This window comes from Polyodon spathula, chromosome 5 (genome assembly GCF_017654505.1).
Source record: "Polyodon spathula isolate WHYD16114869_AA chromosome 5, ASM1765450v1, whole genome shotgun sequence".
Lineage (NCBI taxonomy): Eukaryota > Metazoa > Chordata > Actinopteri > Acipenseriformes > Polyodontidae > Polyodon > Polyodon spathula.
Window position 1 is genome coordinate 28,613,687 of NC_054538.1, and position 23,377 is coordinate 28,637,063.

Here is a 23,377-nt window from a genome sequence, read left to right on the forward strand (position 1 = left end):
GAATGTACTGTTTAAAGTGACATTCAAGATAACTTGTGTTTGTCCATACAGTGGCTGTGGGATAATGACTGCTCTACATGGATCCTGATATGCTGAGACGATCTGTGTGGTTTATAATATGCAATAGATAGTAAGCGTAACCATCATTTTTAATAAGTGGCAATATAATAAATTACCCAATAAATTGCCCTTACATTCATTTCAGTTGTCCACCACTCCCTTACATGGTCCTGCTCTTTGTAGTGTTCAGCAAAGTTTTTTGCTGTTGACCCAGCAACGTAAATGGCATTCTACAGTGTATGTATTGTACATAAACAGTTTATGTGGAAAGTCTATCGGTCTGGGCGGTTTATAGTGCAAATGTCAAAACAGCTAATGTTGTTTGTTTGTATAATTAAACCTCAAGATAGCATCAGTTGAAAGGTTCAGCTGCTTGAATGACATTAATGATAGGTTAAACCTGTATACATCAGTTATTATTAAACACCATGCATTACAATCACTGGCTGTATATCCCGTGTAACCATTATGTTCTTCTTCATCCTTCACTCAAGCCTGTAAATTAAATAAAATAATCATGTAAGCATTTAGCATAATATATATATATATATATATATATATATATATATATATATATATATATATATATATATATACACACACACACACACACACACACACACACACACACACACACACACACATTAAACTTTATTTATGTGGATTGCTGGGTTAATTATTCAATATACAATATTTATAGAAATGAGTAGGGTACTAATACTTAAAAGTAAAAAATAAATAAAAAAAATCATATCCAATAATTATTCCATACAATAGGTTAAAAAATAACCCTTTTAAATACATAATTTTCCTAAATAATTAAAACTTCATACAAATAAATACATAAATAACTCAAGGATAAAAATCTATTTCACTGCAGCTACTAGACGGACAATTTTCTTTGATAAAGTACAGTGCCTAATTCAAACGGTTATTGCAATCTTGCATGAGCGTGACTTCTTTGCATTGCTTGTTTCTGGTTTGTTGATGCAGTCTGTAGATCCACCCACTAGGGGCGGTCACGTGAATGACAACTCAGAAGTAAACAGGAGTCAGGGATAGAGGCTGGGGACAGCTGCTAGAAGGATTCGTTTCAATATATCTGCAGAAAAAGGAACAACATTTATCTAATAACAGGAACCATACACTGGGAAAACACTGAGATGGAGGCCAGGCAACAGGGTAAGATGCGTTACAAATTCAAAATGTTTTAAATAAACTTTTTTTTTTTTTTATTGCTGTTGTGCTAGCATGTCAAGTTTACAGTAACATATTTCCACCAACATATTTCCACCTACTTGTTTGCTGGCTCCAGCTCTCAATGTTAACTAGGTAATGTTTAGACATAAGTGTAGTTTTTACATCGTCTGATTTGATACATTATTATGGTGACATACAAGTTGCCGTGTTCTTGTTTTCTACCTGCGGTTACCGGTGTACGAATTTCATTTACTTTGTCGTAGGTTGTTATAACCTACACGCTAAAACCACATTGTTTTGCTGTATTTGTATTATTTCACTTAAATAAATATTTGGTATATTATGGCATTGTGTTTTTGTGTTCATATACAGTATTTCATAGATGCCAGTTGTTTCTTCTTGTGTAAGTCAGTACATTTCAAATGACGTTTTGTTCTCTTACAAATTAATGCAAAGACGCTTAAGATATTCTAATGATTCAGCAGATTTTTTGCTTTGCTTTGCGTTTTCTTTTCTTTTTTAATTGGAGGGGTCTCGTGCAACGGGAACATACTGAGAACAAATCCAGTTCTGTTCATCTTAAACGAATTAGGACATTTTAACCAATTAAACAACTTAAATCTGTAGGAATGTGATCATGTTCTCCTGACTTTTTGTGTGACTTTTTTTTTTTTTTTAACCCATCCCCCCGTCGTTTGTTTTCTGACACTGGCTAAAAGCATGGTATTCGAAGGAAATGTGGGTGCCAGGTTTTGTCATGTGGCTTATCCCATCTTGTGACTAGCAGTATTGCATTTTGTATGACTTTGTATCATAGACTAATGCAACATATTTGCATATGCTGGTATTGACCAATGATGGAATAACAGTATTTGCATACAGGTACCTGTTTATTAAATCAATCAGATACCATGCCATGGCCCAGGTTTTGCCAGATGTTCCAAAGAACACCCTTAAATTCCTGAAAATTGACAGAAAAAGGATTGAGTTGTGCTCCTATAACTTTTTAAAGTCACGTGTCCATGCCTGCTTAAGGCCAGTTTTCAGATTTTGTTTTAATTTAAGAGCTTGAATTTTAGCTCTTTTAGCTTCATGGGCCAGACTCTCTGGACTCTCTCCCAGCTTTAGTGCGTGCAGCTCCCACAGTCGCTCGCTTCAACTAAACTCTCAAGACTAAGCCTGATATCTGTAATTATCTGTTGTCTAAATTGCTATTTCAGGTTTTTCACTCCATCTTATTTGTATGATTCTGTATGATACACACATCCACAATGTTTAGAATTCACATCCTAGCCATGTATTATGCATTGTTCCTCACTGTCTTGTAAAGCGCTTTGTGATGGTGGTCCACTGTGAAAGGTGCTATATAAATAACGATTGATTGATTGATTGAATTGTGAAACATAGTAATAGCACGCAAAAGACAACCTTGACTGAATTTGACTTGCACACAGCCTGGATATGAAATTCCATGTATTTTAAAGCACTTTACCCATATTCTGAACAGATACCAGTTGCACTTATGAAACCCTCACTTCCACCTGATGACTTAGCAACCTATCATTTGAATCTATTCCATCTGTGCCTCTATGTTTCAGGAAAATGTGTTGGCAGCACAGCTTTTGCTCAACTTAGTCATATTAGAAGCATTTTACATGATCAACCATATCACACTGCTGTAATCTCTTCCATGCTGGTCTTCCATGATTTGCTTAGGACTGGTTGTTCAGGGATGGAAGCAGACTCACTTTGCATAGTAATTTGATCCATTCCATTCATGATGCTTACTGAGACACTCATAGGATGTTATTAATTGAAGCACTGTTTTTCTGAGCTTCACTAGCTTTTTGGTGTTCTTGTGGTCTTTTATGCTTACCACAGACATCATTCTTGCTCCCTTGTCCCACCATTAAAATCAGTCTTGCATAATTTACAGAAAATATGCCTTTTTCTAACGTTGCTTAGGATTATGTAAGAATATGTTGTTGTCCAAGAAACTGGAAATTTTCATCAATATTTTATTTTATTTATTTTACCGGGAGGACTTATCTCATGCAAAGTCATCATAGGTTGGCAAGTATGTGAGCTTGCCTCACACACTGAATGGAGGCCTACCACAGGGCTCCCCTGGGTCCTAAACCCTGCTCAGTAGAGATGGTGATAGCAGAAACCACACACCGTACATGACTTTTGCAGAAATTAAAGGTTTGTTAACATCAAGGGGTTTAACAGTAGAGTTTTGAGCAAAATATGGGAGAAATCTGTCCCAAGGGTTGTCTGGGAGAAGTGTTCAAAAAACAGAATAGTCCCGGCAATTAAGGGAGAGTTGACAGCTCCAATGCCCAATTGTATTATCATTACAAAATGTCCCCAGGTATGCTGCTTAACAACTGTAACACAGTGGGCAGGAATCACAAGATTAAGCAAACTAGAAAAAACATGCAAAAAGAAACAATGATGTTAAACAGCCTCGGTTTCAGACTGGGAGAAGCTTCTCCCTAAACAGGTGCTCCATCCCACCCCTTTAGGCTTTATGAGTATCAGTCAGCAACAGGAACTTTTTAATTGTGCTGATTGACACACCAGGAAAATGCCACTGACATAATGGCATGGTATTCCGGTAGCTTGCTGTTAATTAGTTATCCCTCACATTTACCTCAAGAGTCGTGGGCAGCAATTTACTATCCTTCCAGCACTGCCGGTATTAAACATAAATTAGGCCCTTTCATCATCTGGACTAACCGTCTACTTGGGAAAAGCAGGAGGAATACCCTAGACAATATATGACCAAACTATGGGACAGCCACCTTTAGCAATCATTATTTGAATTTGCTTGAGTAAAGCATTTTTTTATGATTTGGGAAGGGAGGTGCAGTTTCCGGTAATCAAGTGGCTAAGTTATAATTATATTCTTGCTTCTTCACTTAAAAAAATGAATGAATATATGTATGATTAAGTGACTTATGAGGGAGTCAGTCTGTAAGATTAATAGGGAGACTGCTGTAGTCCAGCATATCATCAGTGTATGTTGCCTTCTGTTTTCCTTTACATGATACAACTAAATTGAATGAATGCATAATTGTGCATGTTCTATTAATAGTCAGTGGGTTTTATTATTTGTCCCTTAAATGATGGGTCTTGTTTGTCTTGAGAAATCGGTTGCCTAGTAGCATAATTACAGATCCAAGCCAGTGAGGACACTTTCTTGGTATAAATCCTCAGGATTAATGTATGATAGACAGCATCTTATTTATTACCTGTAGTTATTTAACACAAATATTTTATTGACCAGTGCTTCTGTTATGGCACTATCAGAACCCATCAATGGAATGATTCAGTACAAAAAGAGGTGGTTAGAATAGCTAAGGATTTGAATAATGCAGTTTCATTGCAAGCATATTATGGAAGTAAAATATTAAGTACAATGAACACATTTATATCTGCATGACACCTCCACCTTATCCCCATCTCAGGGGATTTCACCCCCAGTGGGAAATATGTGTATATATACACTGAACAAAAATATAAACGCAGCATGCAACAATTTCAAAGATTTGACTGTGTTACAGTTCATATAAGGAAATCAGTCAACTGAAATAAATTCATTAGGCCCTAATCTATGGATTTCACATGACTGGGAATACAGATATGCATCTGTTGGTCACAGATCCCTTAAAAAGGTAGAGGCGTGGATCAGAAAACCAGTCAGTATCTGGTGTGACCACCATTTGCCTCATGCAGCATGACTCATCACCTTTACACTGAGTTGATCCCGCTGTTGATTGTGACCTGTTGAATGTTGTCCTTCTCCTCTTCAATTGCTGTGTGAAGTTGCTGGATATTGGCGGGAACTGGAACATGCTGTCGTACATGTCAATCCAGAGCATCCCAAACATGCTCAATGAGTGACATGTCTGGTGAGTATGCAGGCCATGGAAGAACTGAGACATTTTCAGCTTCCAGGAATTGTGTACAGATCCTTGCAACATGGAGCCGTGCATTATCATGCTGAAACACGAGGTGATGGCGGCGGATGAATGGCACAACAGTGGGCATCAGGATCTGGTCACGGTATTCAAATTGCCATCGATAAAATGTAATTGTGTTCGTTGTCCGTAGCTTATGCTTGCCCATACCATAACCCCAGCGCCACCATGGGGCACTCTGTTCACAACGTTGACAACGCTCGCCCACACGACGCCATACATGCTGTCTGCCATCTGCCCAGTACAGTTGAAACTGGGATTCATCCGTGAAGAGCACACTTCTCCAATGTGCTGAACTGCAGTCAGGTCAAGACCTTGGTGAAGATGACGAGCACGCAGATGAGCTTCCCTGATATGGTTTCTGACAGTTTGTGCAGAAATTCTTTGGTTGTGCAAACCCACAGTTTCATCAGCTGTCCGAGTGGCTGGTCTCAGATGATCCCGCAGGTGAAGAAGCCGGATGTGGAGGTCCTGGGCTGCCGTGATTACACGTGGTCTGCGGTTGTGAGGCCGATTGGACGTACTGCCAAATTCTCTAAAACAACGTTGGAGGTGGCTTATGGTAGAGAAATGAACGCTGAATTCTCTGGCAACAGCTCTGGTGGACATTCCTGCAGTAAGCATGCCAATTGCACGCTCCCGCAAAACTTGAGACATCTGTGGCATTGTGTTGTGTGACAAAACTGCACATTTTAGAGTGGCCTTTTATTGTCCCAAGCACAAGGTGCGCCTGTGTAATGATCTTGCTGTTTAATCAGCTTCCTGATATGCCACACCTGTCAGGTGGATGGATTATCTTGGCAAAGAAGAAATGCTCATTAACAGGGATGTAAACAAACTTGTGCACAGAATTTGAGAGAAATAAGCTTTTTGTGCATATGGAAAATTTCTGGGATGTTTTATTTCAGCTCATGAAACATGGGACCAACACTTTACATATTATATATATATATATATACAGTACTGTGCAAAAGTTTTAGGCAGGTGTGAAAAAATGCTGTAAAGTAAGAATGCTTTCAAAAATAAACATGTTAATAGTTTATATTTTTCAATTAACAAAATGCAAAGTGAGTGAACAGAAGAAAAATCTACATCAAATCAATATTTGGTGTGACCAGCAATAAAATTTGGTATAGTAGGTTGGTGATCGTCCAACCGCATTGTTCGTCCGACTCGTATGGTTTGCACGACATTTTTACATTGGTGATACACATCTGCCCCGGCCACTAAGTGTTGTTCTAGATGCTCTGAAGCGTTTTCTTCGCATGGTCCTGGCTTTTTTTTTGGTTGAAGAGACGACGAAGGTAGGTTGGCCCAAACATCTTGGAGAACTAACCACAGTTCTTCTGTGGATTTAGGCAGCCTCAGTTGCTTCTCTCTCTTCATGTAATCGCAGACAGACTCGATGATGTTGAGATCAGGGCTCTGTGGGGGTCATGCCATCACTTCCAGGACTCCTTGTTCTTCTTTACGCTGAAGATAGTTCTTAATGACTTTCGCTGTATGTTTGGGGTCGTTGTCATGCTGCAGAATAAATTTGGCCAATGAGGCCAATCAGATGCCTCCCTGATGGTATTGCATGATGGATAAGTATCTGCCTGTACATCTCAGCATTGAGGAGACCATTAATTCTGACCAAATCCCCAACTCCATTTGCAGAAATGCAGTCCCAAACTTGCAAGGAACCACTACCGTGCTTCACTGTTGCCTGCAGACAAATTTTGACTGTCCAGAGCACCTGCTGCCATTTTGCTGCACCCCAGTTCCTGTGTTTTCGTGCATAGTTGAGTCACTTAGCCTTGTTTCCACGTCGGAGATATGGCTTTTTGGCCGCAAGTCTTCCATGAAGGCCACTTCTGACCAGACTTCTCCAGACAGTAGATGGGTGTACCAGGGTCCTACTGTTTTCTGCCAATTCTGAGCTGATGGCACTGCTGGACATCTTCCGATTGCAAAGGGAAGTAAGCATGATGTGTCTTTCATTTGCTGCAGTAAGTTTCCTTGGCCGACTACTGCGTCTACGGTCCTCAACGTTGCCTGTTTCTTTGTGCTTCTTCAAAAGAGCTTGGACAGCACATCTGGAAACCCCTGTCTGCCTTGAAATTTCTGCCTGGGAGAGACCTTGCTGATGCAGTATAACTACCTTGTGTCTTGTTGCTGTGCTCAGTCTTGCCATGGTGTATGACTTTTGACAGTAAACTTCAGCAACCTCACCTTGTTAGCTGAGTTTGGCTGGTCCTCACCCAGTTTTATTCCTCCTACACAACTGTTTCTGTTTCAGTTAATGATTGTTTCAATCTACATATTGAATTGATGATCATTAGCACCTGTTTGGTATAATTGTTTAATCATACACCTGACTATATGCCTACAAAATCCCTGACTTTGTGCAAGTGTACCTAGAAGAATTGATGCTGTTTTGAAGGCAAAGGGTGGTCACACCAAATATGGATTTGATGTAGATTTTTCTTCTGTTCACTCACTTTGCATTTAGTTAATTGATAAATGTAATCTATTAACATGTCTATTTTTGAAAGCATTCTTACTTTACAGCATTTTTTTCATACCTGCCTAAACCTTTTGCACAGTACTGTGTAATCTATATATATATATATATATATATATATATATATATATATATATATATATATATATATATATATATATACAACATGTCAATGTCATGTGTAACACTGCTGTGTACACGTTAAAAAGATGAGATTTACTAATGCTCGTAGTTGCCAAAAAGAGAGGTTTCTCAGGAGCTTATACAGGAAAAGATGAGAAGATTTGTCGTAACTACGTATTTCTCCTCTGTACTTATTGCATTGAATAAGAGAGTTGAACTAACTGCCATATCAGCGCGTCAGTGAGCTAAAAGTCCCACACCGAAGGCTTCGTACATCATCTGCCTTGTTAGACCACTTTTTAAAACTTTTTATTTGCATTCCCTGCCTCAAGATGGCTTCCCATATACCCGTATGGACCTCTCAGAACTACATTTCCCATCATCCTCCTGCTCACTGGTAAAGCCATTTCAGTTACATATGTGAGCAGGAGGAGGATGGGAAATGTTGTTCTGAGAGGACAGTGTGGGTACATGGGAAGCCACCTTGAGGCAGGGAATGCAATTTAAAAGATTTAAAAAAATGGTCAAAATGTAAAAAACAATAAAACAATACACATACCTTATGTAAGCAGTTGTAGCAACACATGGGAACATGTAACACAATAAAATAAAAAGGTCCTTATGTGCCCTTTAGTCACTGTCAATTAAAATAAAATAAAGAAAAACATAAAAAACTAAATCGTCATATGGCATATAGGTCTGTGGTATTTTATATACATTCTTTTTCATTTCCGAGTTGGGACAGTGTCAGCCTGCCGTACTGTAGAATGCTTTATTGTTGTTTAATGGTTAGCCCTGTATAAAAGAAAGGGGGATGATGAAATCTTGCAATGAAAGTAAAAAAATAAAATTTTATAATACCCTGTATATTTGAAGCAATCAGTGAGGTGCACAAGAAAGACGGTTATGCTTTCATCACGGGATGTCAGCTTTCTGAAATTGAAAAAGAAACACAAAACAGTCTGAATTTTTTTTTTTTTTTTTTTTTTTTGTATGCTTTGGGTGCACCAGTTAAAAGGCCCAGAGTACACAAATCAGTTTTGAATCTGAGACACACAAATATTTCAGCCAGTTGCTTGAGGGAGGCATCATTTTTCAGTTCATTAAATGGGCGTACACTTCTGCTGTTCTAATTCCAGCCTAGCATAACTGAAAAACTACAGTATCTGTTCCCCTGGACACTTCTGAAAGACACTGTCTATTGTACTTGGGAATATGAAGTACCATATATTTTTAATGCAGTGACATGTTCCCCACTTACAGTATAATTAATTAAACTAATTTTTTGGTGCCAGTGAGACTGAAAGTGGTATACTTTAAAGGCAGAGTTTCTACCCCATCTGGCCTTGACAGTAGTTATCTAATCACATGTTTCATATCACAGTCCATTAATCCATTGCTTATGTAACCAGAAACCAGATTATTTTTTTGTATTACTAATAACACTTTGCATCACACTACATTCTATATTCTCATAGGAAACTGCTCTGTTTGACGTGTAATTTAACTGTTATTACCCCTGCTGTTGTAACGTTAACCAAAAAACAGACATTACAAAAAGAGCATCTCTTCACCTAAGTGACCATGACACATTTGTTCCCCTGCTCTGAGGCTAAGTACTATAAGAAAATTACATTAGCCTCATCTTCAGTCAAGTATATATATATATATAATATATAGATATATATCATATATATATATATATATAATCACTATATATATATATATATAGATACACACACACACACACACACACAGTGTCTATACAAAATGTCTACACCCCCTTAAACTTTTTTCACATTTTGTTGTGTCAGTGCCTCAGAGTTTCATGCATTTAACTGAGGATTTCCACTTATCTACACACCATACACACACACACACTGTTAAGAGGATGTCACAAAGACGGCCGGTGTGGGTGGCATCAGACCAGAAACAGGAAAATAAACAGAGAGGTGGAGTTTGGTTGAGCTGAGCGAATGCTTTTGCTCAGCATTTAATAAATAAACAGAACAGAAAATAAACAGTGGTAATAAACAGAAACACAAGGACACAGCACATGCAGCCAAAACAAAGACACAAACAAAACGGACTAATACTAAACAAAAATACGGTGAGCAGATATTTTCCTAATATTATTATGATTGCAATTACTAACTCCATCTCCTATCCCGTTCTCCACTCACCGAACACCCAACCCCGAGTGAATAAAACGTGCATCTTTTTTGTGGTATTTTACAGACCATTTTATATGTCATGAATACACTTAACCATATGACTGCTGCTGAATGTGCCAGGTAGGTCCTCCTTAAGTAATGCAAAAATATTTTCTACCCTCCTTTAAAATGTATTTATTTCCCATCAATGAACTTTAATTCATTGTTTTATTTAACTTGAAAAATGGTTTTAAGGTGGATTAAAACTCATATGTCGTTGGGAGGGGGGATTCTGAAGTGATTTTTATCCATAGCCATTCATACTGTACTATTACGGAAGCAAGTGTCTTAAACTGACAGCGATTAACTTCGTGAAACGCCGCACAGAGATGAAACACACTGACAATCCTAGTTGCTGTAGGTGTTAATTAGTAATAAATGTTAGTGTAAAATAAATCAATTCACTTTTAGGCCTTAAACGGAAAAATAATATAAGGGGTGGCAGTCAAGGGGTTAAAGAGTGTGGTTGTTCTGAGAGAACCCACTAGTCTGGTGGTTGAAATCACTTGGCTGTGTCTCAGGCCTCATTACGCACCCAGGTACAATTTTTTCTTATAAATCAGCTTTCAAAAAGTACAATACAATGCAATGTAGATTCAGACAATTTACTGACTTACTGAATGAAACATAACTTCAGTTGATTCAAAGGTCAGACATAATCATTAAATAAGCTCCAGAAAAATATAAGTGCTCAGGTATGTGTTTATACTAAAACAGTATTTCAACATTTAATCCAGGACAGAGTTCTGAAAGCAGGTCATGGTCAAACTTCATCTTTATTGTGACAAGCAACAGACCTGCCACAGTGACACAAAGCACACACTGGAAAAGACAAGCCTTTTTTTTTTCGCTCAAACAATGTACAAGAGGTACAGTGCATGGTCCTACCCACTGTTAAGGCCATACTGTCATTTTTTGTAAATCAAATTAAATAATAGCTGTAATAGAAAAGAAAATTCAATCATTTAATTTGGAATATTTCTGAAGTTTGGAGCAATAAAGAGAATAATAATAATATAAAGAGCAAGGTTTGCTGACAGTGGGGTTGTACAGTACAGTAATACACCTTAATCACACCTTCACCATCTTCTTGAAGAAAATCACATGAAGGTGCATTCTTATTTTATATGTTACAAGTGTTCGGTGGCCATTACGTCAAAATAAAACAAAAAAACTGACAAAAAGCTGATATTAACATATTTAATCTATTTGTGTAGATTCTGTTGCAATTTCAACATTTAGGGGGTGATGTAAGGATACACGCAAAGTGATTTTTGGGTGCAAACCCCCCATAATGCTGCCGTAACTCGTGTTTAGCATCTGAATTAAAGTCTGATTTTACCGGCCGCTAAAAATACGGCGTATGTAAAGAATGGTGTACACCTGGCATTCTGCACCCGATATGAAATTTGCATTTTGCCATCATTCTTTGTCATTGACATTCTAGGGGTGCTATAAGTATAGGCGCAGTGCAGATAATTGCAGATGCAAAATTCAGATTGCATTGCGGCCAGGCAGTTATTTTGCACCGCACCCTATGTAAGCTTAACAGCAATGCAAATTACTCAACACGCACAAATAATGATCCGCAATTATGATAATGAGGTTCTCAATGAGCGCATCTATCTATTTAGTCGAGTTAGGAGTACAGAGAGCAGTAGTCGCTGTATGACGTTTTGTGGAGCACGAAAATACAAACCAAAACAAATGCCAGAGGAAGGGCAGCAAAATCTTCTTGGTGCACTGAAAAGAAAAGTTTTTTGAGAAGGAGCTGAGAGTCCTTACAGCTGAGGTCATTCAGCCTGAAACAGAGTTGTTTGGAAAAGCCTTGACCAACATCAGTTATGCTAGTATCCTTAGGAAATGATACGTATTGGCCTGGTGGATTGGGCTATCCTTCCAGACATTCCAACTGCGGTGAAGGATAGTGGTCCCTACACTGATGCTGCGGTCAAGCTCATCCTTCAATTCAGCTGTTAGGTCAAGGCTGACCTGCAGAGTGAGACCGTAACGCTTTAGCAGCGCATCCTCCGTCACCCGAAACAAAATGACCCAGGGATTGAATATGCAGGGTCTTCTTTGTCTTGCCCTTCTCCTCCGAACGTGTTCCTATCTCAGCTCAACAAGAGCCATGTGTCACTGCATCAGGAAGTATACCACAGCAGCCACCCTGAAGCCAATGACAGGTCTCTGTAGGTGTGTGCTTGTATACAGCTCTTAATTACTTGCTTTTACAATAGTTTACAATTCATTGATTTCTTAGTCAAACGATTATAACATTATTAGCATACATGGTTAATATACTAATATCAATTATGGCTGATCACAAAGTGTCTACTTTGCATAGTATTTTCAGTACTCGTTTCTCGTTGTAATTGATCATTACAACTTCCCATTCAGAACGGAATCCAACATTCCAATAACTAATTTATAAAATTAGTTTTACCGTGTTAAATTAGTTTAGACGTGATCTAACAAAATAAGCAATATGTTATCAATATCAATTACTGGGGCAATGATCAAATTCTTTTCATTTGAGGTAAGTCCTTTGAGTTAAACATTTCAACAAACAAAATACATTTCCTACATACTCTAAAACAGGAAGTTATATTCTATTCATAGAACAATGTATCCACTATCTTGCTACAGTTAATTCCTTGAGTCATAAATTGTTTAATATTTATAAGTTGAAAATATCGATTTTCAACAAAAGAGTTAATCTTCTTTGGTGATGAACACTGCAGCTTCTTTCTCTGGATCTGAAGTTTACTGAAAGTAACAGAGACAGTCATTCTTGTCGTAGGATTGTGTTGCGTCGGCTCTCAGCAAACTATAGTTATTTCCAAAGGACATAGCTTGTTGATTTCCAATAGTCTTGCAACATTATCTTCAACTTGTTGGAAGGTTTCTGACTGGAAATAGTTCAGTTGATTAGAGGTAAACTCACAGTTTAAAGAGTGTGGCTAGTATGTGACCTTAGGCCCAGCTGCTGGCTATGCTTCAGTTTGTTTTGTGCAGCGGCATAGAAAGAAACAAAGACACTTTCTTAGAGCAAAGAGCTAGGACCATGTTCAAAGCTGATTTCAGCCTTCTCAGAACATGATTTTCACCAGTCTTCAGACCATAGATTCTCCCATATCTCCAGCGCACTTTCACATTGCTTTCTCCTAGCTTCAGAAACAGCTGAGCTTCCATTTCATTTCAGACCTCAGAACCACTTCTCTTCTTTGCTGGTCCCAGTCTTTTTTAATTAAGCCGCGACCCATCTTGGTCGAATTGGTTGAATTCATGGGCGGTGTTTAACATCATGCAACATTCTTAAACACTGGTTAGCTCATCTCGAAGCCACTCCTTAAAGGGGCCCACTGCTCATGATTGACAGTTCAACCAAATTTCCTTTGACTTGTCAAAAGGTGATTGACGGCTCACCCTTGTGTCGGTGTTTTATTAAATTATGCTAGAATGGCCTGTGCAGAGATCAGTTTGTGAGAATGCTAAATAATTGTTATGACTCATTTCCCTCTGACCAAGAGAAAAGGGGAAGAGAAAAAAAAAAACATTAACTTGCAACTGTCAAAACTAGTTTAAACTGTTTACTATCCAGCAAGTAATGTGATTTGATTGTCTTGTATGCTAAAGCGCCTTGTAAGAAGAGGTGTCAAGTTTTAGTATCGCTTAGTACCAGATCCCGCCCAATTCCATGCTCTTGACTTCATTTCAGTGCATTTCAATATAATTTTAATGGATTAATGATGGCAAAGTGTAAATTTGTTTAGCAGTTTACGGCTGCTAAACATCTTGGGTGTTTTGAACCCGCAAATCACTTTGCACGTATCCTTACATCACCCCCTCTGAGTGCCCGATCCACACTCTCAGTTAAATTATCTATTTAGCTATGCAGATGAGTAAGAACATGAATAAGGAAATGAATAAGATCATGAATAAGGAATTGGATAAGGAAATTAATAAGGAAATTAATAACAAAACTACTTTCACATCGTACTCGCCATGTAGAGTACAAAATATCACAATACTCCCCAGTAAAAGAAATCTCTGATTCCCAGTACTGAATCAACGATTCTAATGGTCATGAGGTACCAACATGATAAGTGCATTTGCTGCTAATAGTGTCCATTGGGGACGTGACTTGTAATTAAATGTATTTTTAATTTGAGAGCGCTTCAGTGAGCTGCTGCTTTTCGTCTGTGTGTGGGAGGGAGAGTGTTTGAGTGTGTTGCTTGTCAGATTGAAGCCATACAACAAAGGGAGAAACAGTTGATTTTACACAAACATATTATATATTTAATTGTACAGTCCGCCGGGTAGGTTCATGATGGAATAAACACTGTCTGTATTTCAGCCAGATTTCCAGGTTGACTGGAAAAAAAAACAGAAAACTGCTATAATATTGTATCTAGTCAGTGTATATACTAAGCTGGGGAAAGGAAAAGCGTTACACTTTTTTCGGGCAGGGTTGGGTCGGGTAAATAATTGTCGCATCGTGGCCAGGTCGCGTTGATTAATTTGGACCCGTGAAGACCTCCATAGTATTCTCAGCAATCATCTCCATACTTTCCAGACCATGGGTACTCACCTACAACAGGACCTGAACATGCCTGTTTCTTTTATGTATTTTTTACTTATTACTTTACCTACAATAATATATTCTGTGTGTTTCTCTTGTGTTTCTGCGTAGATTAATTACCATGATCTATTCCATAAAAAGATTTTCCAGGTAGAAACAGTATAAAAGCCATTTTATAAACTGTCATGCAAATTCTGGCAATATGGTAGATCGGTGCAAGGCAAAACATGTTATGATAATAATTTCTAATATTTATCAACTATGTAATTTTCGGAGATCACTGATGTGGCTGTTTGCCTTCAAATTCATGTGCAGCAATGTTCGTTGAAAATATTTCAGATAGTTTGTCCATCTCACTAAAGAAAATTATTATTACTTCATAATAATCCAGATTACTCCATTTCTCTGTTTTCACGTTGCACTGCTAAGGTCTTCTCTCATTGATCAACAACACAAAGTGACACAAAGCGAAATGGGCCGAGATTGTGACTCATGCCAAAATTAAATCTGATTAAAATGAAAGCTCGGCCAATCAACATGCAGTGATTATTTTGACATTAATGGTGGCCAATAGCAGCTAACAGAAACAAAAGCAGTATGAGGAAACAGAATGCAAGCAGCACAAACTGTGCTGAATGAAAGCGCATTTGAGAAACTTTGTGCTAGTGGACTGTGTGAGTGGATAGAAGGTATCCGCTTTGGATGAAAAGCAAATCAAATAAGTCCTGGTACCGGCATAACAATAAGTTCTGCTACTGAGTACCAGTGAGTACCGGCAGAATTTCACCCCTGGTTGACAGTGTAGCATGCAAGCGATACGCATTATCCAATAGATGTACTCTGTAACTGAATGTAGCTCTGTCTTGCATGCTATACACAGGGTGCACGCTATATTTAAAAAAAAAAAATAAATAAATAAAAAATGGTATGCAATATGTAGCATCTCTTTATGGAATTACATTTCCTGATGAAGAGTGACTTTGTGATTAAATGTTTTGGGTCACAAGGTGTTTATATTTTTTATTTAGGTCTGCTGGAGACACAACCTCTGCAAGAAGTAGATGAAGACATTGTAGCAGAGGTTGACCTGAGCAACAGTGTTTCTGATGAAGAAAGAGAAGAGATGCAAGTAGAGCTAGACAAGGTATGTGGTGAACTTTGGTATACTGTGGGGAGGGGAGGCATTGAGAGAAAAAGAAGGATTTTGCTATAAATGGTCGAAATTAGATTTCTTTTTTAAATTAATATAATGATATCAGAAATATTTCTAGAGTAATAATAATACTAGCCCCAGAGAAGAACTGGGTTTAGTATGCATATATGCTTTACTCATGAATATTTACATATTTTAACAATTTTAAACTTGGTATATTTCACAAAAGGTTATTTTCAAAACATTTACCCCTTTTTTTAATTTAGAATTGTTAACTGTTATTAACTGCATAATTCACTTGTGTTTCAAAGTTATTTCTAACACTCTGTCTTTAAAAATGAAGGTAGAATTAAAACACAATTGCATTTTTTTTTTTTTAGCTCTTTGTACAGTATCCTGATTTTCAGGTTTAATTAAATGCTCAAGCTGTCTATAAAAGTGAGTGCTATTTTGACAAGAACATGGCTAAGAAGAGTATATAATAAGTGCAGTTACTACAGTATAATTTCTCTACATTTCCATTTGTGGAATCATTGAGACTATGTTATATCCCTCGCCCAGTTTGTTATATTAAATTCTATAGCCGTGTTCTCCCTGTATTGTTAAAGGGCACAATATGTGCCTTTATCATTATGTCTCATATTTTTCAGTATTTTTGTGCTGTAGGCATTGCAGCTTAATTCAACTTTCTGTTGAAATAGCTTGCATTAAAAGCTAAAGAGGCTGATGTCTATACAACTGAAAAAATCATTTTCATTGAGCATTTTTAAACTTGCCAATTGTTGTAAGGAGCTGTACTTTAAGCTGACTCTATATTTGGTCAGTTCAGTATCTTATTCAGTATTCCTAATGTCAGTAAATTAGTAGTCTTAACAGTTGGTTATATTCTTTCAGCTTAACCCATCTGCTCTTTCCTTCCTAGCTAGAAGAGGAAATCGCCACATTGAGACAGGTTCTGGCTACCAAAGAGAAGCACCACGCTGAGTTAAAACAGAAACTCGGACTTAACCCACTAAGTGAATTCAGACAGAACTTTAGTAAAAGCTGGCATGAAATGCAGACCTCCATAGCGTAAGTACAGAACTTTTTACATGCAGCTGACATTATTATCTCTTAGGATTTCATAATAGCAAAACCAACAACAATACCAAAATATAAAGAGAAGTTAAAATACCAATGCTGACTGAGCATTAATTATTGTGAATGGTTAGTTATTTCAATAATGAGATGAAATATGTGAGGACAAGAAGGCAGATTGTAGGCCAATTGTCATTGGAAGGGTGGAAAGACTTTTACACCCTAAAACAAGTTGCTGAGGCACTGGTAGTGGGGATTTAGAGAGTCTGCAGGACAAGCTGTCAGTGCAGCAGAAAAAGTGAGTTGAATACAATAGTGTGGCAAAGTGGCTGGTAAGGGGAACAGGTGTAGTGGTGATGCGGTGCAGGAGTGATAACCTGACAACGGTGATTCGGTGAACAAGTGTTTATTGTGTCTTTTTCCAGGACTGGTGACCGTCAAATAATAAATCTCCGGCAATGCACAACAATGTGTAAAACACAGGGATGATGACAAACAAGGCACAGTCCTGAACACAAACAAAGGCACGGTCACCAGTCCTGGGTGAATGCAAACGTGCAGGTGCTCTGTGCAGTGGTGCTCCAGATAGTGCTTTCGTTGCGACAGCTCCAGAGGAGTGCTTTAACTGCGACAAAGAACAGACAATTACGGACAGACAGAAATAACACACAACACGTATAACACTTTCGTTTTCACTCTGAGAGCTCCTCTCTCAGTCTTTCTCTCTCCCACCGTTCAACCCAAATGAAGGAAAAGACCCTGGCCCCTATATGTACTCCCGCATGACATCTAGGTAAACGGTTGCAGCTGCCTTATTACTTGCAGCTGCCCCTCATTTACCTTTCAGGTCAATACAGTCTTACAACAGAGTCTCGCTTCTTTCCAGGCTGACCGACTTCCCGGTCCTGGAAACGAACTGTCAGGCCAGCCCTTCCAGATACTTCTCCTCCGGTTCTTTAGCGCCCTAACAGGTCAGGAGGGAGATTTATCACCAGAACTCATTGATTTTCTTTCACAGATAGCAAGGAACGATATATAATTACCAGCTTGACCTACCATGTTCTGATTGACTAGTGATTTAGAGTTTTAGTATGTCTCTTTTTTTTTTTTAGGGGATATAGTTTAATGAAAGTAGAAACCAATTAATGAACGAATAAAAAATAATAAAAAAAACAATAATGAACGTTTCTAAAATATGCACAATGCCAAGTGTGCCAGAGATTGTATTGAAAGGGAAAAATAAATAAAATATTACATTAGGACTATGGTCACGTTTACATAGCCTTTCTTTCAAATGCTTTCACAAACTCAATACTATAATATTGTGGGCATAATGAAAACATCTTTCTATATTATTATAACGTTCTATGAAATTATTCAACTAGATTGACATTATTATTACAGTATTCCATACATGCCAACAGTACCTATATGGTCGGGACAGCCTCGATTTCCTAGCAGATGTCCTGCATCACGGTGCATAGCAAGAAAGTGCCGATATTTACCCATAGAAAAAATAAATAAAATTCTTGTGAAAAGGATGGCTGCAGGGGTGGCGTCAGACCAGGGAAATGAAACCAAAACAAGGATTGGCGTGGCAAAACTGAGACGCTTAGTGCTTTTATTAAATAATAAAACAAAACAAACGGCACAAGGGCCAAAATAGAACACAAAACAATAAACAAGTGTATTTTAAATGTATAGTAATTGTTATATTTCTCCAGACTCACATCTCTTGTCTCGCCTCTGACACTCTCAACTACTGTGCAGCCAAACAGCAGGTCTTTTATATTATGGCCGAGGGGTTAACTAGCTAGTAATTATCTTATTACCCCTCAGCCATGGCCTGCACGAGTTAAATAAGGATGCGTGACTGTCAGCTAGCTAAATAATCAGTAGCTGACAGTCACGCAGTCTCACAAGGGATTTCTTAAATAAACACAAAATAACATGGCGGACGGCACCTTGCTCATCCTGCCATACAATAATAAAATACAAAACATGGCTTTTCATCATCATATATATTTACATAAATCATAATACAATAAATCATAATAATGGCCCACAAATATAGAGTTAGCGAAAACCACGCTCTGTGCTCTTCGTGCAGCTGACACATCTACTATCTTATTATACAAAGGTAAGAATGCTTCATTATGTCAATTTTTACTGTCATGATGGTAGTGTAGTATTGAGTTGAGGGGATACGGCTATTATGTGATAGTGAGTGTTTTTTGCGTAGGACCCCTCTGGTAATCTGGGAATGTAATTGTCAAATCTGTCATCCAGCAGAAGAGATAAGAAGGATGAGATTGCTCGATGAAAGGTTTTTATTTCTGTACTGCAGTGAACTTGGGTTTATAAGCGTTGACATACAGTATAATTCCTTAATTCGTACTCTATTCAGTTTTATTTTATCTTGGTCCACATCTCCTAAGGTCCATTCTCTAGTGTCCTGTGACATCTAAAACATAAAGTCACGGCATGAGGGGCGCCACTTTGCGGATGCATTTCAGACAAACAAGTGGCGCAGCAAGAAATAGAATTGCTGCATGGTCACAAGAAGTGTCAATAACACTTACATGGTCTATTCATTGGACCTGGTAAAATCCTCTGTGCTTCATCATTTCTGCAGCACATTATACACATTTTCCAAGGTATGTGTCTGTCAAGTGATTAAAAAAATGTATTGTGATTAATCTTGCGATTACCAACATAATTTTTAGGAGTTCTCGTTTTTTATTTAATGGCAGTGCCATTCTTTTTCTCCCCTGAGGGAGCTGTTGAGTTGGTTGCAGTTTTTATCTGTTAAGTTTGCCCCATGCTGCTGTGTCTTTAAGTATTTGGGCACAGCCTGTTCTTTTAGAGCTTTTCAGTAAATCTTAGCTTACATGTATTGCCATTTTTTCTAACGGTACCTGTAGAAGGGAAGGGTAGGCTGACAGATGGGAGAGACACAGAGGTGGCGTTGACACGTATCACATGAGCGCAGGATTTATTTACACAATCAACCAACCCTGGACATTATCCAGTAATGGTAAGGCACGGGTGACAATACACAGTGTAAAATGAACAGAAAATGAAATACAAAAAAGCAAAACAAAAACACTGTGAAAACAAAACTACAAACAAATGGTTGCTGTGAGACCTCGCTATACTTGCGGGATTTAAAATCCCTAAACTAATCCCAGCTCCAAATCAGCAAATTACAATCCCCCAACCCCAGTTCCGCACACAGTGGTCGAAGGGTTACGTTTCTTTGATTCTGTAGTGATCGGTTTGTTGTCCAGGGTAGCATGGACGAACCTGGCCTCGCCTGCAGCAAGGAGGTGTGTCAGCAGCAGAGATTCGAACCGAATCCAAGTTGGCTATTGTAATAGTGTTCATAGGTCTTCATTTTCTCGAATTAAACGAAAAAGCAGAATTACAGTTAACTCCGGATAGCTTGGCACTGTAAGGGAAAATTGTGTGACAAGTTATCTGTATCAATAAATGCACTTACTTCCTGTCCATAGAAACAACAACACCTATGTTGCCTTAGAAAAAAGTGGCAGCAGTCCGCATGTTTTTTTTTTTTCTTTTCTCTGTTGTAACTTTCTTTTACCTCAGTTCAAGTTTACAATTTTTTTAAACAATTCGAAACAACGATATTTCCCAACAATCTCGTTGGGTTAGCGTCCTTACATTAAATGTAATAACCTAATGCGATGTATGTCTGAAATAAGTTCAGCAGCTAATGAGATATGCCACTTGCTTTTATTTTTCTCTGTTCTGTTCCACCTTTTAGCTTTGTGGTGTTTAATGTTAAAAAAAATACAAATAAATTCACGGCTCACACATCGGCAGTAAATTTGAAAGGTAATACCAAAAAAGCATTTTTGTGACAAACATCTCTTCAAAAGCACTGTATATTTACCTTAACCTACATATTTCTTATTGCATAGCTACTCTGTATTAAACAGAAGATATGCAGAAAAGATACCCTCCAGGTAATCAATTACATATGAACACTCTTTATTATTAAGGAACATTGTTATCATCAGTATGCACATTTAACAGTAAGATATACAACAAATGTAGCATTTACACATGTGTAACTTTTGGCTATAACAACGAAAAAGAAATAGTGAACAATTAAATCTTGAATCAATAAATGATTAGGAATACAACAAAATTAATTTGTTATACGGTCCGTGTACATTCCAGCCAATCGTTCATGCATTCAGAATCAGAAATCGGAAAACCAGAAAACGACTTGTTTTTCATTTTTCAATTTCTGAGTTTAAAATACAAAAACGGATTCAGGCTTGTTTTCCCATTTTTCATATTGCTTTTTGCGACAAAGTATTCGAAATGAAATAATCTGTAATACAAAAATAAATAATAGACCATTAAAAAAAAAAAGTACTAAGCTGTGCTCTACTCGTATCGAGTGTGCCCCGGTGTTATGACGTTTTCTCCATCTATATATTGATATCTGTATCTACAGATGCACCCCCCCCCCCCCCCCCCCCCCAAGTGAAACAAATTGGATACCCATGAAAGGGGAGTGCTAAACATATGTGAGCGCCCTGGACAAATGTGCTATGATAATATAATCCAGTTAAGTTTATAAAGTTAATTTATAAAGCCGGATATAAATATTAAGAACCGTACCTGGATATGAAGGCTTATTATTTAGTATTATTATAATGCATTATACCTGAGTGATACAAGGATGATTATTATATTAACTCAAGAGGACCTACAGCTGTATTGTAATACAGTATTTTGTAACAACTGCTAAATAAATAAATAAATAACGTTGGTAAACAGGTGCGAAATTATTGCATCATCATCACAGTGAGACACAGAGAGCTGGCTGTGCCTGACCTTTTTTTTAAAGGTCTTTAAGGAGCTAAATAAATGTAAAGATATTAAATGTTGTGTAGTGTTTTCATGCTGCAGGGGGTCCTTTTGTAACAGAATATGGTGAAGGGAGAGAGGAAATGTTAGCATCTTACAAATTTAATTTCAAATATTTTGTTGTAAAAACCAATATGAAAACAAACCTGAATCCGTTTTTGTATTTTAAACTCAGAAATTGGAAAATGAAAAATGGGTTGATTTTTGTTTTTACCAAAATAGAAAAACAAGTCATTTTCTGGTTTTCCGATTTCCGATTCTGAATGCAAAATCGATTGGCCGGTACACGGATCTTATACAATAAACATTGCTGTTTTCTCAAGTCAACGGTAAAATGTCTTAACTCTTAATATCCAGGAATATAACTAGCAAACCTCTGATTTATTAACAAAGCACCTCACTTTCCACACATACATTTATAGCTTTTTTGTGTACTTAACTTAATAAGTTAATAACAGTACCTGTTTATTTTGAGCGAATACAAGACTGATCACGTACGTTGATCCAGCATTTAGCTGACCGCAAGGTTGATGACTATTTAATTCGCTGGCTTCTCCGAAAAAGCAACCTAAATGTAATGTTGAATTTCATTAGCTGGCTGTGATCTAATGCTTTATCGTTGACCACTGACGTGTAAGACCATGGGAAGAGGACTTTTTTCAAGTTAGTGTATGTTTGAAAATAATGGAAAGAGAAAAAAAAACGTTTTCATTCCAGAACATATTAAATTAATTTTGCAGGTGCAGGTGCAGTAATCCAGTGAAACAAACAGAAAACAAAGTACTGGTGAAATGGTTTGTTTATAATCCAACTGTCTGATTACCAACCAGTAAATAATAAGGCGCTTGTAATACACAACAATGTGTATTGCAGATTAATAACAAAGGGTTGTAGTCCCATAAATAATAAACACAGTACCAAACACAGTTAGACACAAAACACGGTCACAACTCCAAAGTGTGTGCTGTTGTGCTTGTGGTGAATATGTAGTGCAATATTGTCCGGTTTTAGTGCTGGCCATAGGCGACAGCTTCGGATGGTGTTAGCCGTCTAGTCTGGTGAACCGTGAACAATCAGAGAGTTTTTAGACAGACAGACAAAACAAACAAAACACTCACATTTCTCTATCACGACAATACAGGTCCTTCCAGTTTCAGCGTAACCATAGCAAGGAACAGATCACCTCACTACATCCCCTTTATATACCATCAACTATGACCCCTTGGTAAACGGGCGATTTAGTGTATCATAGCTCAGTCCCCATATTAGATAGCCGACTTCCGCCTAGCCCTGGGAATGACCTGTCGAGCCATCCAGTCCAGGATACTCTGTTCCCTTTATTCAGTGCCCTCACAGGTCGGGAAGGAGATCTAACAGCAAGCTCTGTCACACTGTTCCATGAACAATTTTTTTTTTCGTTTATTGTTCCGGTTACGTTTTCGAATCCCAGGTCAGCAGTTCCTTTTATTACAAGACTCTGCCAGGACATGCCCCCCTGCTGGTTAGGGATCCAGTTGCTTTTCCCGGCAACCAAACACAGCAGGTAGCATGTCCCAGACAAAGTGTCTG

At 37.9% G+C, this 23,377-nt stretch overlaps 1 protein-coding gene across 5 annotated transcripts in view; it reads left to right on the plus strand.

Annotated features, from left to right (window-relative positions):
• Positions 1 to 1,109: 1,109 nt before the first annotated feature.
• LOC121315801 (tumor protein D53 homolog) overlaps positions 1,110 to 23,377 on the plus strand; it is a 46,154-nt gene continuing 23,886 nt past the window's right edge. For all 5 annotated transcript variants that reach the window (XM_041250227.1, XM_041250229.1, XM_041250230.1 and 2 more), the window contains exons 1-3: positions 1,110 to 1,242; positions 15,702 to 15,817; positions 16,749 to 16,897. In XM_041250227.1, the coding sequence (XP_041106161.1) occupies positions 1,224 to 1,242; positions 15,702 to 15,817; positions 16,749 to 16,897 (284 nt within the window). In that variant the 5' untranslated portion in view covers positions 1,110 to 1,223. The remainder of the gene's footprint in view (positions 1,243 to 15,701; positions 15,818 to 16,748; positions 16,898 to 23,377) is intronic.